Source organism: Diorhabda carinulata, chromosome 2 (assembly GCF_026250575.1).
Source record: "Diorhabda carinulata isolate Delta chromosome 2, icDioCari1.1, whole genome shotgun sequence".
Taxonomy (NCBI): domain Eukaryota; kingdom Metazoa; phylum Arthropoda; class Insecta; order Coleoptera; family Chrysomelidae; genus Diorhabda; species Diorhabda carinulata.
The window spans coordinates 1,682,767-1,699,471 of NC_079461.1; the positions used below are offsets into that span (position 1 = coordinate 1,682,767).

At 32.7% G+C, this 16,705-nt stretch overlaps 1 protein-coding gene across 2 annotated transcripts in view; it reads left to right on the forward strand.

Moving 5' to 3' along the window:
* Positions 1 to 16,022, forward strand: part of LOC130903441 (netrin receptor UNC5C) — a 296,118-nt gene extending 280,096 nt beyond the window's left edge. For both annotated transcript variants that reach the window (XM_057815536.1, XM_057815538.1), the window contains 2 exons: positions 9,517 to 9,774; positions 9,833 to 16,022. In XM_057815536.1, the coding sequence (XP_057671519.1) occupies positions 9,517 to 9,774; positions 9,833 to 11,259 (1,685 nt within the window). In that variant the 3' untranslated portion in view covers positions 11,260 to 16,022. The remainder of the gene's footprint in view (positions 1 to 9,516; positions 9,775 to 9,832) is intronic.
* The last annotated feature ends 683 nt before the right edge of the window (positions 16,023 to 16,705 follow it).

A 16,705-nucleotide genomic window follows, 5' to 3' on the forward strand; every position in this document is an offset into this window, starting at 1 on the left:
GATACTTAATCCACCAGACAAACACATAAAATTACTGATCAATCGGTGCATAATTCTTCGAGTCATCTTCTAATATGATGAAAAGGATTTTTAATATTATTAAATGATTGCAAATTGATATTTCATGCCCGAGGAAGGTAAAACATAATTTTAATGTTACCCCAGTTTATTTATTTCATTCAAATTCTGATCTCATAGAGATTTTGAACGTGCTTCAATTATATTGGATTCAGAAGTACGATGATAGCGAATTTTGTGTACAAAATAGGTCACGTACTATAGTATATTGATAGAAATCGAATTTTGATCAATTGACCTCGAAATAAAAAGCAAATCGAATAAGTTGAATACGTTATTATTTGTACAATCGAAAAATACGAAAAGTTCTCAATGTTTGAGGAAATAATCATCTTAATCAGGTTAAATAAAAAGATGCTCCGAAAATAAACTGAACTCCAAATGTTCCTGCTTTTAAACAACCAATTCCCACTTCTGGAACCTCCCTCGTAAATATCCATGTACATATAAACTTTAAAAAAATCAGTCGCTGCTTAAATTTATCAAGTATGGCAACCCTGTAATCGAAGTAGGACGTGTCTCTTATAAATGTTTCCGGTAATTTGATATGTTCAGTAAAAATAGACAGTTAGATAAAAAAAAAACTGCAATTCGAAGAAATCTTTCTGTTCCGAATATTCGACTCTATCAATGTTAGTTTCAGGATAACATTTATATAACTTTTCTTCGTTTTCTTTAGATTATTACAACTAATTATATTCCAACAACTATGAACGCTCTATTTAAAACTAGTTTTTTAAAAGTTTACCGAATGAATCTGCTTTGTCTATGGTTTCACTCGAAATTAGATATTTCAAACAACGTCCTGGTGTAATTTTGATTTTTTCGATAACCAAAAAAGTCTTAAGTAAGTTTATTTCAAGCAAAATAAAAATCGGCTCCCAATATGGTCTAAATTGTTGGGTATTCTGTTTACGAGATTTAGCTATTAAATAACGTGATTGCGCGCCTAGAGGGCGCCCTAGACGCGTTCGGTACCTAAATATCTTGTCTATGTACCTCCCAAAACACGTTAACGTCACTATTATAGTATTTGGGCAGTAGCGAACGTGTTTTTTTCTCAGGAGCAACGTAATTTGTTGCAATAGTCCTATGGAGTGTTTTTAAGTGTTGTAAACGCTTCAGTGACTGTTCCAACTCCGGAAACAGTGACCAAAATCAATCAAATTGTGCGTGCAGATCGTCCAATGTGCATCCGGTTGATTGCCGAAGCTGTAAACGCCGATAAAGAAACGATTAGAAAAATTTTAGTCTGTGCGAAGTTGGTGCCAAAACATCTGACTCCTAACCAAAACCTCTTGAGTCAACGGGTCTGCTTAAACGGTTAGAGAAAGATCTGCTTTGAAAGAGACCCGATTTGAGTCGATGGAAGAGCTCCTAAGGACCCTCACCAAAGAAGACATCCAGCACTGCCTCGATCAATGGAAAAAACGTATGGAGAGGTGTGTGGCGAGGAGATGGGAGTATATTGAAGAGATGCATTCGAATGTAGAATAATTTTGATAATAAAACCCTTTTTCGTAACCAGTCTCGTTATTTAATAGCCAGAGCTGGTACTTGAATGAACAACGTATTAACTGATGATAGAGGAAGTTACAGTTAAAATTAACATTTTAAAGATTGTTACAACAAAATTAAAACCAAAAAGGATTTAAAAAAAAAAGTGTTAGCCAATGAAAAGTACATTTAAACTGAAAACCAGTTAAGAGTGTGCACCCTTAAATAACCTAGAAGATATTACATAATTTCGTACAGATTTCAGGACGAATTTTAAATGAAAGCAATTAGTTTTAACCTTGTATTAAATACCTACACGTTGATGCGTGTCTATATCCGTCCAAGTATTATATTAAAGTAGCAAGAAAATGTGCGTCTGTAATATTTGTTTACTGGTTAACTACAACTTGTCTATAATGTGAGGTTAAAGAACCTCTTTTCGTACATCCCGACAACTTATCAACTTATTATTCCTTCCGCGGAATATATTTTCATTCTGACGGTCTCGCACAAACCCATTATAAGTATTAAGTCGAAGAAGAGTGAAAAACCGTACCGGCTTCACGAGACACTTACCAATAGTCACAAATTATGTTACAACGTTGCCGATTGTTAGCTTTTTTATCGATAATTCCAATTTATTGATAGCATTTTAGTTAAAATACAAAAGAAACGTCATTTTAGTGTACAAAATCAATTATTAAGATCCCAAAAGTTTATTTCCGATTTCAATATAAAAATATTAGTTATCCGAAGTCGAATTATTAAATACATTTAGTTTAATGCCTATTATACACTGGAATTAAGCTTTTAACATTTCATTATCTTCGCCCGGATGACTATTTTCTAAAAAAAATACACTGTTAAATTGTTTTTTGTCCCTATAATAAACGTACATCTTTGTCTTTTTTAATTTACAAACACGACACTGTATAAAGGACGGAGACCACCCGGTATAATTAGTTTTTCTGTCAATTACATAATATTTACAATTTTTAATATCAAGATTATGATTTGATAGCGTAATTGCTACGTAATATATGAGGGTTAAGTTTTAAATCTTCATTTATTCAGTAAATTTACAACCTACAGGATAGATAACCCACAATACTTTAAATCAACCCACAAGATGGATGGGTAAATGTCATTACAAATAACACAGAACAGTATACACAAGATGGATGACAGATGAGATCACAGACAACACAGAACCTATAACAGTACAGAATGACAAATGACATACAAAATTGGTAAATTTTGAATTACGAATAATATTTGTCAACCTGAGAATATATTTATGACATTAATGATTCAATTTGAAGCTTTGAACGATGGATTTTTTCCATTTGGGATAACTTATTGCGTTCAAACTTCATTTATTACAGTGGTATGTTTATTATTGACATTAATGACGCGCCATTACATCTAGTTTGCATTTTTATCTAACGTCGTTTTAACGGGACGCGAAAAAAACGAAAATAGTTTTTGAAATATCATAAAAACTTTATTTTGGTTTGGTTAACTAACACCAAATGTCAAGATGTCAAGAATCGTTGATGGAATTGAACTGCCATTTTGTTGTTTATTTTTATAAGGTGTTCAAATTTCTATACATAACAAAAATACCGATTGTAAAGTGTAGAGTTTTTCTAATTAAATTTGAGAACGAAACTCTATTCACCTCATCATTTTGTAGGGGTGGTATTTCCGAAGATTCATGCAAATCTACACTCAAACTTTACTTATAATGTATCAGTATTATCTCTTGATATTCAGAAAGTAAACGAAAACCATTCCAGCATTCCTTGCTTATGATTAATTCCTCTCTAGATTGAACTCGACACAGACATTCGTCTACCATTTACCAGCTTAGTATTGAGGTAAATTCTTTATCACAAGGCTTGGTCATTATTTAGTAACGGTTTTTCTCTGGTGGCTCCATCTCTGAACATTCCAAGTGATGGTTAGTGGGAATTTGCACATATACAAGCCAGTCGTTGTAATGAGCTTATTCCTCGTGGTATCTAGACTAGTTTTAGTACCCCAAACCACTGCTTACATTTAGGTTACAACCCCAATTCCTTCCCGGAAAGTGTCTGCATGCCATCTAAGCGAAATTGTACGTGAATTAATAAAGAAATAAAATGTAGTTTCGTGTTTTGTTTGCACTTTTCCCATAAGTCATTTAAACGAGCTATAAAAACCTAAACCCATTACAAAGTAACTCCTAATATAAATTCCTTTTATACGTATAATTATTTGTAACGTTTAATAGCGTTTATTTGTCAAATACTATGACGAAATCGTCGCTATCAAATTCAATACTAAAATCGGTTTATTTGCCGATAAATTAACCGTTAATAATTGCAATCACTTCTGATCGGTTGATTGAGAGATAAAACTGAACGGTAAGAAATCTTTGTCCTCGTCGAAGTCGTTGTTGTGGGTAGATGCAAATATAATTTACACACATCGTAACTTTAATTAACTACTGCTTTTTATTGGGTAATAGAAATGAAATTCTCATTACCAATAATATTATATTTTTATAGTATTAATTAAAATGGTAATAACCATCATAATAGAGGTAGAGTTTCAGCTGGAAATTCTATTATTGACGCGTTCTCTGTTGGAAAAAGTGGAAAGACTTTTCTGTCTGTTGTATTTCTCCAATTTGTAATTGCAGAAGTTCGAGAGCGGGTTCAAATTAATATTTGAAACGGAAGACGCTCGCCAAAAATATTTCATTGAAACCACGGAACTTTAAACAACTTTTTCATTTATAGAATAAACGGAAACTGTTGTAATATCCAAAACATAGAGATAAAGGGTGGGACGAAAACGATCGTACCGGCTGGGGGTAGTTTAAACTTCATTTTAACGATAGATCCGAACCTAATTTTCTCAAATTTTTACAATATTTTCAAGGTTTTGGCAAAATGATTCAAGATTCACACTTTATATTTGATTATCTTGAAGATTATGATGAAGAAATTATCAACATTGTCGACGCGATCAAATCCACTTCTACGAAGCATATTTTTTAACTAAGTACCGTTTTGCGATTCCGCCGCCGCAACTCCAAGGTCGGCGTTCCGCATATTCGCGCTGATTAAGTGAGATCTGTGAAGTTTACGGACAAAACATTATGAGTGATGGAATGGTGAGGAAATGGGTGAGTGCAGGGTATCGTTTTGCTGCATGACAATGCCCGTCCACATGTGGCTAATCGGACCAAAGATCTCATCAAATCCTTTCAATGGGAAACTCTAGATCATCCTCCCTACAACCCTGATCTGGCGTCCGGCGACTACCACCATTTGTTCCTGCACTTGAAGAAACACCTGGGCGGTCAGGCGGCAGAATTTTATGAGGAGGAAAAATAAAATTATTGCGATATCTTTGCACTTCTTTTTTTAATTCCAAAACGGTACAATTTCTGTTTAACTGTGATCTGTAAACCATGGTTTAAACTTTAGTTTAATCTCCATTTATACCAAAGGTTGTAAAATTGTTTTTAGCCTCATAATAAGCTTCAGTTTTGGGGATTATCTCTTCTTCGGTGCAAAATTTCTATCCAGCGAGTATTCTTTTGAAAAGTCGCTGCGGACTAGATTTGCAGAATACAGAAGAAACCGTTTTCATTGATTTGTGACATGGTGCATTACCTTCATGAATCAACACTTTCTTCTGCTTCTAAGAAGCAAATACGAACCATCATCGGTCTTCAACTAATTTAACAATTCATTACAGGTTGCGATTCTGTAATTTTTCACTACAATTCGATTCTACCCCTCGAATATCCTTCAAATATGCATCCAACCAACTTCAACGTCTTCGTTTCTTGGTTAGTTCGGCTTCTCCAAAGTTTCTATGGCCCCAAAAACTTTCCTCTGACAATTATTTTCTTTATAACAAATTTTGTTTCGTCGGCCTTCATTCGTCATTTTTTGCAGCATCCTTTCCATCACTTATTGACTAGCTTCACATTTTTTTTTTTTTCGGGATTCCTGGTAGAGTAAAGGTAACGTACATTATATTTCTATCAACTGTGTCATAAGCCTGCTTAAAATCTATAAAAATAAGTAAAAAGCTTATTTAGAAACTGAATCATATTACGACTTGAAACAAAAGCTCTATAAGTGTGTCCAAAACTGAGATAATACACAAAACCAGAATGTAGGCGACATTCGGTTCCATTCAGATCGCCTTCAATGGACAGACTTTGGAAGGGTTTGAGGTGAATGCTTGTCTTCTACCTTTTTCTTGTACACCACGTCATTTAAATCAGCAAAATCAGTTGACTTCCAATGCTGTAAACAATACTCGTATTGAAAACATCCTGGAAGCAATCTACTAATTGAGTTTAAGTCAGGAAAAACCGTGATGCTGGTACTGCGCTGCAGTTCAGAATTTAGTCCTGCCTGGACATATCCCTACTGGTATTGAGGTTTAGAGCACATATGTTGTAGAATAGTTAGTTAAGGCAACTTCATAAAAACTGTATACTTCGTAGCTGTACCAAAACGTCATAGCTGAAGGATACGTTGATGATTTCGATAATAATGATAAAATTAAATTGTAATACTTCAATTATTCAGTAAGATCAACTGGTGCAAATGAATTTTTGACAGAATTTAGTTTATTCAAAATTAAATTAATTGAATGTTTATAGTATGAGTCACTAACGAAATTTGTAAATCAAATTTATAATTCGAGACCGTTGAACTCATTCCTCGTAAATAGTTTGAAGTTATTTATTTGATTAACCATACCACGATTATAATTTGAAAATAGACCACCTTGCAGTCATATTTTCATCCGACCATTATACATATAATTAACGTATCAAATTGAGAACCTCCGAAAATAAAAATAACTTTTTTTTTTTTCGTTTTTTATTGCCATCAAACACACATGTTTATAATTTTGTACGTTCATTAGGGAACCTATAAAACTTTAAGCATTCCTTTAATTGACCGAACATTTTCGTGGTCATATTTTTTTTTTATTTTTTTGGAAAACATTTGCTACATTTTATGGCTGGGTTGAAATATATTGTATTTGTTTGAATTCCTCGTAACGGATTAGAAATAGTTGGTGTCTGACTGAATTCCAAAGCAAAAAATAATTAAGTAATATTAGAAATAAGATATAAAACAAAAAAATGACTTTAAAATTGAAAAATGATGACCAGAAACGTTCCAAAATTGCTTAATTATTAGGAAAATCTTTTCCATTTCTATAAATGATGGATTGATCAACGTAGAGCGCTGCTACCATCGTAGACTTCCATCCACCATGTTTTTTTTTTATCTCCATAATATTTCCTCATGATTCTACTAGAAAAAAATTAGATAATCTACCAAAGAAGTGGCCTGTATATTGCTTTGGTTATGGCGGTTTAAAAAATTCGGCAATAGAAGGCATTACCTCTAATAATCCAGTGAGTACAACCCAATTAGAGCTAAAACCCACGAAAATTATTTATGTCTCTGATTTTCTGGATTTAGGATCGATACAGTAAAAGTTAACATCAAAATTTTGGCCGCTAAGCGATATATTTTTGTTTAAATTTTCAAAATTTCGAATTTTGCAAATAACTCGGAATCTACGCCGAATTTCGAAAAAACTGAAGAGATCAAAAATGTAGTTCAAAAAATTTCCTACAAAAATGGTTCTCAATGATTTTTTCCTAATATCAAAATTACTCTTACAAAAAGCGAATTTTACTGAATCTTTTGCATTTTTTGCGGATAACTCAAAAATGACTTGAAATTTAGAGATAAATTTCTGAAAAAAAAAATGCCGAGCTGGAAATTATCTCCGAAGAAGCTCAAATATGATTTTTCCTAACCTACAAAAACTCAAAAATGCCAGAAATCTCTTTTAAAATCTTGATTGTTGTGAGTACTCTAAACTTAAGTGTGGGACAGGAATAATCCTTAAAAACGCTATTCTTGTGGGAACTTTATTTATCCAAAATAGAGAAAATATTAAATATTATTAAATATTAAAAATCATCAACAACAGCTACAAAATGTATGCTTTAGTTTTCTCATTATTTTGCGAAAATGTCTGGTATTCAACAACTTGTCAACTATGAAAAAATCTAACATTAGTAAAAGTAGTTTTTTCCCTATCATAGACTGAGTTCAAAGGTATAATTGGTCTCATTTTAAAGGTAATCGTCTAATTAACGACCTCAAGCAAGGATTCGCTGCTGGGTGTAGCAGATTCACAGCCACATGTATTTTAAGTACACCCATGCAATCAGCAAAAAACAATCCCGTTCGTGTTGTTTACCAAAAAAATTTTACAAGTCTGAATTTTTTCGCAAATGCAGTTTAAAAGTACAGACTCTAACGAATAAAATACACTTTCTTTCGTCCCGAAGTGTTGAGTTTTTGAGGAGAGACAGCAGTTTCTTCTTCAACCGGGGACGTAATTTCTCGCAGACTCTACGTGGCGCGAAAACTTTGTAAGATACGACCCCGAAGTTTGAGCGCATTTTACAAAAAAATGACTGCTCTTAGGGAAAGATCACAAAGAACCTTTTTTATAGAAAATATCTTAAACTACAATTTTTGTTCCTTCAGTTTTTCCGAAATTTTGCACAAATTTCGAGTTATTTCCAAAATTAGGAATATTGGAAATTCAGTTAAGATGCGACCCCGAAGCTTGAGCGCATTTTACAAAAAAATGACAGCTCTTAGGGAAAGATCACAAGGAACCTTTTTTTTAGAAAATATCTTAAACTACAATTTTTGTTCCTCCAGTTTTTCCGAAATTTTGCACAGATTTCGAGTTATTTCCAAAATTAGGAATATTGGAAATTCAGTTAAGATGCGACCCCGAAGTTTGAGCGCATTTTACAAAAAAATGACAGCTCTTAGGGAAAGATCACAAGGAACCTTTTTTGTAGAAAATATCTTAAACTACAATTTTTGTTCCTTCACTTTTTCCGAAATTTTTGCACAGATTTCGAGTTATTTGCAAAATTCGGAATATTGAAAATTTAGTAAGATGCGACCCCGAAGTTTGAGCTCATTTTACAAAAAAATGACAGCTCTTAGAAGAAATTTACAAAAGATCTTTTTTGTAGAACATATCTTAAACTATATTTTTTGTCTCTTCACTTTTTTCGAAATTTTGCACAGGTTTCGAGTTATTTGCAAAATTCGGAATATTGAAAATTTAGTAAGATGCGACCCCGAAGTTTGAGCTCATTTTACAAAAAAATGACAGCTCTTAGAAGAAATTTACAAAAGACCTTTTTTGTAGAAAATGTCTTAAACTACATTTTTTATCCCCTCACGTTTTTCGAAATTTTGCACAGGTTTCGAGTTATTTGCAAAATTAGGAATATTGAAAATTCAGTTAAGATGCGACCCCGAAGTTTGAGCGAATTTTACAAAAAAATGACAGCTCTTAGGGAAAAATCACCGGGAACCTTTTTTATAGAAAATAATTTATACTACAATTTTTGTTCCTCCAGTTTTTCCGAAATTTTGCACAAATTTCGAGTTATTTCCAAAATTAGGAATATTGAAAATTCAGTTAAGATGCGACCCCGAAGTTTGAGCGCATTTTACAAAAAAATGACAGCTCTTAGAGGAAAATCACAGAAGACCTTTTTTGTAGAACATATCTTGAACTATATTTTTTATCTACTCACTTTTTTCGAAATTTTGCACAGGTTTCGAGTTATTTGCAAAATTCGGAAAATTGAAAATTTAGTAAGATGCGACCCCGAAGTTTGACTGAAGTTGAAAAAACTTGTTAGAACACGAAAAAACTACTACAAAACGTATATAGTCTTCTCAGGCGATAGATTGTTAAATCTCCTCCAAATTTTTCCGTTTCTGACAACTGTTTTTCTTTATTTTCCAGTTTTTCGTGATTGAGAATCAAACGATTTGATCTTTTTTCGTTTTCCAGATTACCATCCGGAGTTTTTTCCTGATCCAGATAAGAAATCACTAACGCTACAACCGGACGTTACTCAAACCGTTCCACCGTGCTACGAATACCCTTACACGAACCCAGCGTCGTCGGTAACACGTTCCGTTTCAGAACACCATTACGACGTACCTCATTTAACTTCCGGAAGCGATATCCAAATGTCACCGGCGACCAGTTCGACTCTGGAATCCTCCAGCGGCAAAAGGAGTCAACTCAGCGGTTTTACAAATAATTGTGAGTGTAATTTGCGATTATAATAATTGTTAATTGTTGACAATATTTTTGTTTTCAGCCGATTCGACATACGAAGTAGCAACGGATACAGTTACTTTACCAATAGCTACCCTACCAACAGCGTATGCGGTCACCCCCACAACGAGTGGTAACTACACCAGTTCCACCTTATCCAACGTAGGAGGCTTTTTGAATTTATCCGAATCGTCAGTTAGTCTTTTAGTTCCGGAAGGAGCCCTATCCAGAACAAGAAAACAAGAATTATTTCTATCGATACTCAACGAAGACTGTTTCAGGCCTAAATTAGCCGAAGGCTTAACTCAATTAAGTCCTGTAGTATCTTGCGGACCGAATATTTCTTTAAACAAAGCCGTGGTATTAAAAGTACCTCACTGCGCTGAGATAACAAGAAATAACTGGCAGATATCTATACTACAAAGTGATTGCAGCGACTCCCAGTGGCAAAACGCGGCAACTTTAGGTCAAGAAACTATAAACACGAACGTTTTCTGTCAATTAGACAAATCCTCTGCCTATTTAGTGACGGAATCTTTAGCTAGGTACGTCATAGTAGGTAGATCAGCTAATGGAGCTGCGATAAAAAGACTGAAGCTAGCCGTTTTCGGACCGAAACTTTGTTTCCAATCCTCTGGAGATTATAGTATAAGAGTTTACGTTTTAGAAGATACCGATTCATCAATGGAGACCGTTTTTGGTCAAGAAAAACGACTCGGCGGATATCTCCTCGACGAACCGAGATCGATTACCTTCCAAGACGGCGGAAGCAACCTCTGTTTATCCGTAGATAATGTTAGCGACGGTTGGGGGGCGAAACCTTCAACTAATTACCAAGAAATACCTTTCAAACATCTATGGCAAGCTAATAGTAACAGTTTACACTGTTCTTTCACCCTGGAAAACTACGAACTCAGCAGATTGTTGAACTTCAAGCTTCGCGTCAATCAAAAAGGATTCGACTACATCCAAGTGTTTGATATCCACTGCAAAGACGACGGAATAGAATTGGCCGAAAAAACTAGTTCAGGTAAATTCAACCACAACGAATTTGTGCCAAAAACGTGCGAAACCACGAAATCTAACGACAGCAGAAAAGGCGTAGAATACGCGAAAAGTGCCAAAAGACTCGATACTAAAAATATGATCGTAACCGATAGAGGTGTTTCAACTTGCGACGATTTCAACTTTAGGTTATCCAAAACGCTTAGAAAACAATTATGTCAATGCCTCGATCCGCCCACGCCACGCGGTAACGATTGGAGAATGCTGGCGCACGCTCTTAAAGTCGATAGGTACATCAATTTCTTCGCCACCAAACCATCACCGACAGATTGCATATTAGATCTGTGGGAAGCCAGACATAGAAGCAGCAACGCTCTAACCGAACTCAAACAGATATTCAACGAAATGGAGAGGTTCGACGCCGTTAACGTTTTAGATAATTCTCTGGGGCCTAATTGGTTGTAATTTTTTTTCTTCTATCAATTGTATATATGGTATTCTTTTCGAATTGAAATGGCAGATTGTGTATCCGTAAAAACAATTTATAAATATCTCAAAAAATAGATAAATAATATTTATTATTTTACAAAAAAATGACAGCTCTTAGGGAAAAATCACAGGAGACCTTTTTTGTAGAAAATGTCTTAAACTACATTTTTTATCCCTCCACGTTTTTCGAAATTTTGCACAAATTTCGAGTTATTTGCAAAATTCGGAATATTGAAAATTTAGTAAGATGCGAACCCAAAGTATGAGCGCATTTTACAAAAAAATGACAGCTCTTAGGGAAAAATCACAGGAGACCTTTTTTGTAGAAAATGTCTTAAACTACAATTTTTGTTCGTCCACTTTCTCCAAAATTTTACACAGATTTCGAGTTATTTGCAAAATTCGGAAAATTGAAAATTCAGTTAAGATGCGACCCCAAAGTTTGAGCGGATTTTACAAAAAAATGACAGCTCTTAGGGAAAAATCACAGGAGACCTTTTTTGTATAAAATATCTTAAACTACATTTTTATCCCTTCAAGTTTTTCGAAATTTTGCACAGATTTCGAGTTATTTGCAAAATTCGGAAAATTGAAAATTCAGTTAAGATGCGACCCCAAAGTTTGAGCGGATTTTACAAAAAAATGACAGCTCTTAGGGAAAAATCACAAGAGTCCTTTTTTGTATAAAATATCTTAAACTACATTTTTATTCCCTCAAGTTTTTCGAAATTTTGCACAGATTTCGAGTTATTTGCAAAATTCGGAAAATTGAAAATTCAGTTAAGATGCGACCCCAAAGTTTGAGCAGATTTTACAAAAAAATGACAGCTCTTAGATGAAAATCACAAGGAACCTTTTTTGTAGAAAATATTATAAGCTATATTTTTTATTTCTTCACGTTTTTCGAAATTTTGCACAGATTTCGAGTTATTTGCAAAATTCGGATTTAGTAAGATGCGACCCCGAAGTTTGAGCGCATTTTACAAAAAAAATGACAACTCTTAGGGAAAAATCACGAGAGACCTTTTTTATATAAAATATCTTAAACTACATTTTTATCCCTTCACGTTTTTAGAAATTTTGTACAAATTTCGAGTTATTTGCAAAATTTCGAATATTGAAAATTTAGTAAGACGCGAACCCAAAGTTTGAGCACATTTTACAAAAACACGACAGCTGTTAGGGAAAAATCACAAGAGACCTTTTTTGTAGAATATATCTTAAACTACATTTTTTATCTCTTTCCGTTTTTCGAAATTTTGCATAGATTTAGAGTTATTTCCAAAATTAGGAATATTGGAAATTTAATAAGATGCGACCCCGAAGTTTGACCGCATTTTACAAAAAAATGACAGCTCTAAGGGAAAAATCACAGGTGACCTTTTTTGTAGAAAATGTCTTAAACTACATTTTTTATCCCCTCACGTTTTTCGAAATTTTGCACAGATTTCGAGTTATTTGCAAAATTCGGAAAATTGAAAATTCAGTTAAGATGCGACCCCGAAGTTTGAGCGCATTTTACAAAAAAATTACAGCTCTAGTATAAATGATTATAGATGATCGAAAAGGCGCTTATTTCTAGTGAAATTCACGTAACGGGTTAATTTTAGGAAGTATTTGTCTAAATTTTATTAGTCGTACACATTTTTTTAAAACAGAAACGTCAAATTGACAACTACTTCAACTTCAACAACAAATACTTTTCTTTTGACTTATACCTGTATATATTTGATCGATTTTTTACTAGAATCATCGCAATTTATTGATTCCTAGACCATATTCTTTCACCAATATCTTTCTAGAAAGTTTTCTTTTGAAATCAATTTATTATAACATATTTCAAACTATATGTAGATCAAATAGTTCTGCATATGTCTAAATCATTGAAAATCCGTAAAACTCAACCACCATTTCCAAGCCTACGCGTTTTAATTTCTGGTTCTTCGAGCCTTAGGTTCATATACGGCTCGAAGGACCAGATTTGTAACTGTGAATACGGAGTAGTAGGTTAGATTAGGTTGTTTTAAACTGGTTCTAGATCACTCGAGAACCTGAGTTAACTATCCTTGTATTGTTTATTTTTAAGCAGTTTCAACTCAATTTAGTGTGTCGTCTTCAAAGCAGATCGTTTCCATATATCGTCTATGTACGAAACCAAAAGGGTGTTTCGATATAATTCCTATGTGCAGCAACATTTGGATTGCTTCTAGAGCTGCTTACGGATTTGTGAATCCCCGGAGCAACTATCCCCTGCACTTTCTTTAAATTATCACATGTATACGATATTTATGTAAGGATTTACTTTCTCAAATTATTTATAAACATGTATAATTGAACAAACTGCCATTTTTGTTTGTGAAATCTTCATTTCTGGCAGGTGTGTGTCTTGTGGAATTGCAAGACTTCTAATACCTGTTGTAAAATATTTTAAAAAATTATTAACGATGCTAGCGAATTTATATGTAATGTAAGTAAATAAAATTCCAAAATAATTCCAAAACAATGACTTATATTACAAATGGGGATGAAAGGAAAGTAATTTATTAGTTATAATTGGCGCGGTCAGTAGGAATACCCAAAAATAGTGAAATTTACTTCAAAAAAAGCGACAAAATGTATTAAATAAATGTTTTTAATGAAATAAAACTGTTTCAGGCAATAAAGTAACATACAGGTGGCAGTTGTATGTAAAAATATAAAATTATTTTGGAATTTTTTCGCTATCTTCGAATTATGCTTTAATTTAATTTAAAAAAAATAATTTCTCGAATTTATATTTATGTAAAAATGAATTTTATATTGTATGTTGTTAGATTGTGAAGTAACAAATATATAGTTTGACAAAAAAAATTCGAATTGGACCAAGTTCCAGAGTTATTGTGCAATTTGTTACAGGGTGTGCCAGATTATTCCATAATTTAAGTTGACCGAGGTATTTTGATATTAAAAAATATTATTAACCGAATTTATGTAGCACTGGATGCTTCGTACTAAGAATTTGTAGAACGTTAATAAGTTGGTTCGCCCTGTAGATATTATGCTTCATTTTTTCCACCCCTTAAAGAAAAAATGGAGATTTTTTTAGAACGAAAACTTGTATTCTGTTGACAATATTTATTCACTTGTTATAAAAAGTGCACTACACCATTAAATAAAAAAGTAGTAGACATTACGAGAACTGAATATGAAAAAAAAATAATTGCAAAATATTTCTGAAATACCTATCGATACAGAGTGTTTTATAATTGAATTATTTTTGCATATTTTACAGCTTTTCATTATTTTTAGCTTCTTAAATTTTTTTTTGGAGCTTATTTTATCAACTGCATCTTTAATTCCAATAAAAAAATGGAAAAATTTGAGGAGGATTATACAGTGGTAAATAATGGCTTCCCCGCATATGTATTGCACAGTACATATAACGAAAAGAAGTTTCAAGCTCATTCTATGCCAAAACAAATTCAATATTTATAAGAATTTTGTAGTTTTTATAGAAAAAATAGAGTACATAACTCGTTAGAAACAAACTTTCCAACATTGGCGTGTTGTTTTGTGTACGAAATGTTTTGTAAACGAATGACGATTTAGAATGACTTTTTTACTATTTTTCTTTCTTTAAAAACCAAAGAGTGGCAAAAATATACAGAAAACATAAAGTGACATTGAAAATAGAACGCCCAGTATCAATTAATCGATTGAAATTGGAGAAATATCTAACTGTAGAGAAACAAAAAACAGAAAAATTGATAATGTGTTCTTAGATATATGATCCCAGGTGACTTGTACCTCATATTGAACTACCTCTAGAGTCTAGACCATCTAGTAACCTAACCTAACCTAACCTAGGTGAAAAATCTATGGAAACGAATACCACAAATTTATTTGATTGTCTTCAAAATGACTCAACGTAGTCGTGTCCGAATATAAAACAAAACATGTAATTCCACAACCTCTTATCTTGTTAACTGTAGTGAAATTTCTCTATTGAAAGCTCCAGTTTACCCATTTTGTGCATCAAGCCAATCGATCATAGCTTATAGGAAAATCCGAGGTAAATCAAAAATTTCTGATCCAACTATGAGCAATTTGCAGCAAGTGAACTGAACTGTTAATAATATTGTTAATAATAATATGATATAAACGGGGTCGTAGGAACAATATAGTGTTATACTCGTTGAAAACATTTTTTTGACACCAATGCTTCGTCACTCGTGTACTAATACTAAGAGATGCAATAACTAACAAACTGCTGTTATAAAAATTAATTCAATGTATTTTTCACCATACCTCGTATATATTTACACATTTTAATGGACAAAATAGACAAATCACATATTTGATTGTTACTTTCAATTATATTAGTGTTTTTCGTCGCTTTTTTTCATTTCAATAACGAGTTTGGTACTTTTCCTTTTGCACGATTTCTTTTCAATCCTCATCAATTTTTCTGTGTGACTGCCAGTTAGAAATCGTATGCTAATTAGCCTAGTGACACACTAGTAATCGAGATACCTGATAATTTAATGAAATTGTAACAAGGAAAAGTAGAATTTTTATACAAAAGAAAATCAAAAGTAGTTTTTTAGATATTTTAGAAATGGTTTGTACAAAATAAAACGGATAATATTCATTGTAAACTAGATGCAGTTCTAAACGTTGACATATATAATGTGTAATCTAGAAATTATATATAATGATGATGTATATAAAGTCAATATATTGACAATTTTTTATTAAAATGTCTAGTTTTGTTTTCCCTATACCCAAAAATTCATTGACAAATAAATTAGCCGTCAATATGTTCCAAATACAAAAGGAAGACACATTAGAAGAAGAACTAGCAACATCCATGACCTATTACCAAAAAAATATCAACGTTGTCTTTCGTATTTAACATTCAATCTCCATTTTATAATCACTAATATATATGTATTCCAAACAAAATATTTTCTAGCATCATGGAATGTACAGATTCCTACATAATTTATGTTATGTTACCTTTATTACCAGCTTTGAAACAGAATATTTTCAGCGACATCTGTTTTCAAGTAACATAAAAAGGTTCATAAGCATCATGCAATTTACAGATTCCTACATAATTTACATGTTACCTTTGTTACCGGCTTTAGAACAGAATATTTTCTAGCGACATCTGTTTTTAAGTAATATAAAATAGGTTTACAAGCATCGTGAATATGCAGATTCCTACATAATTTATATGTTGCCTTTCTTACCACCTATTGAAAATACAATCTCCATTTTATGTCCAATAATATATTACATAAACTAGAAATATTTCCTATTGATGCTCTATTGATATAAAGAAATGACTAGTTTTCCAATTTATGGATTCTTATATGATTCGTAGGGAGGCTTTTTAATGTTCTATTGAATGAGTGATCTCCATTTTAAATCTACTAAT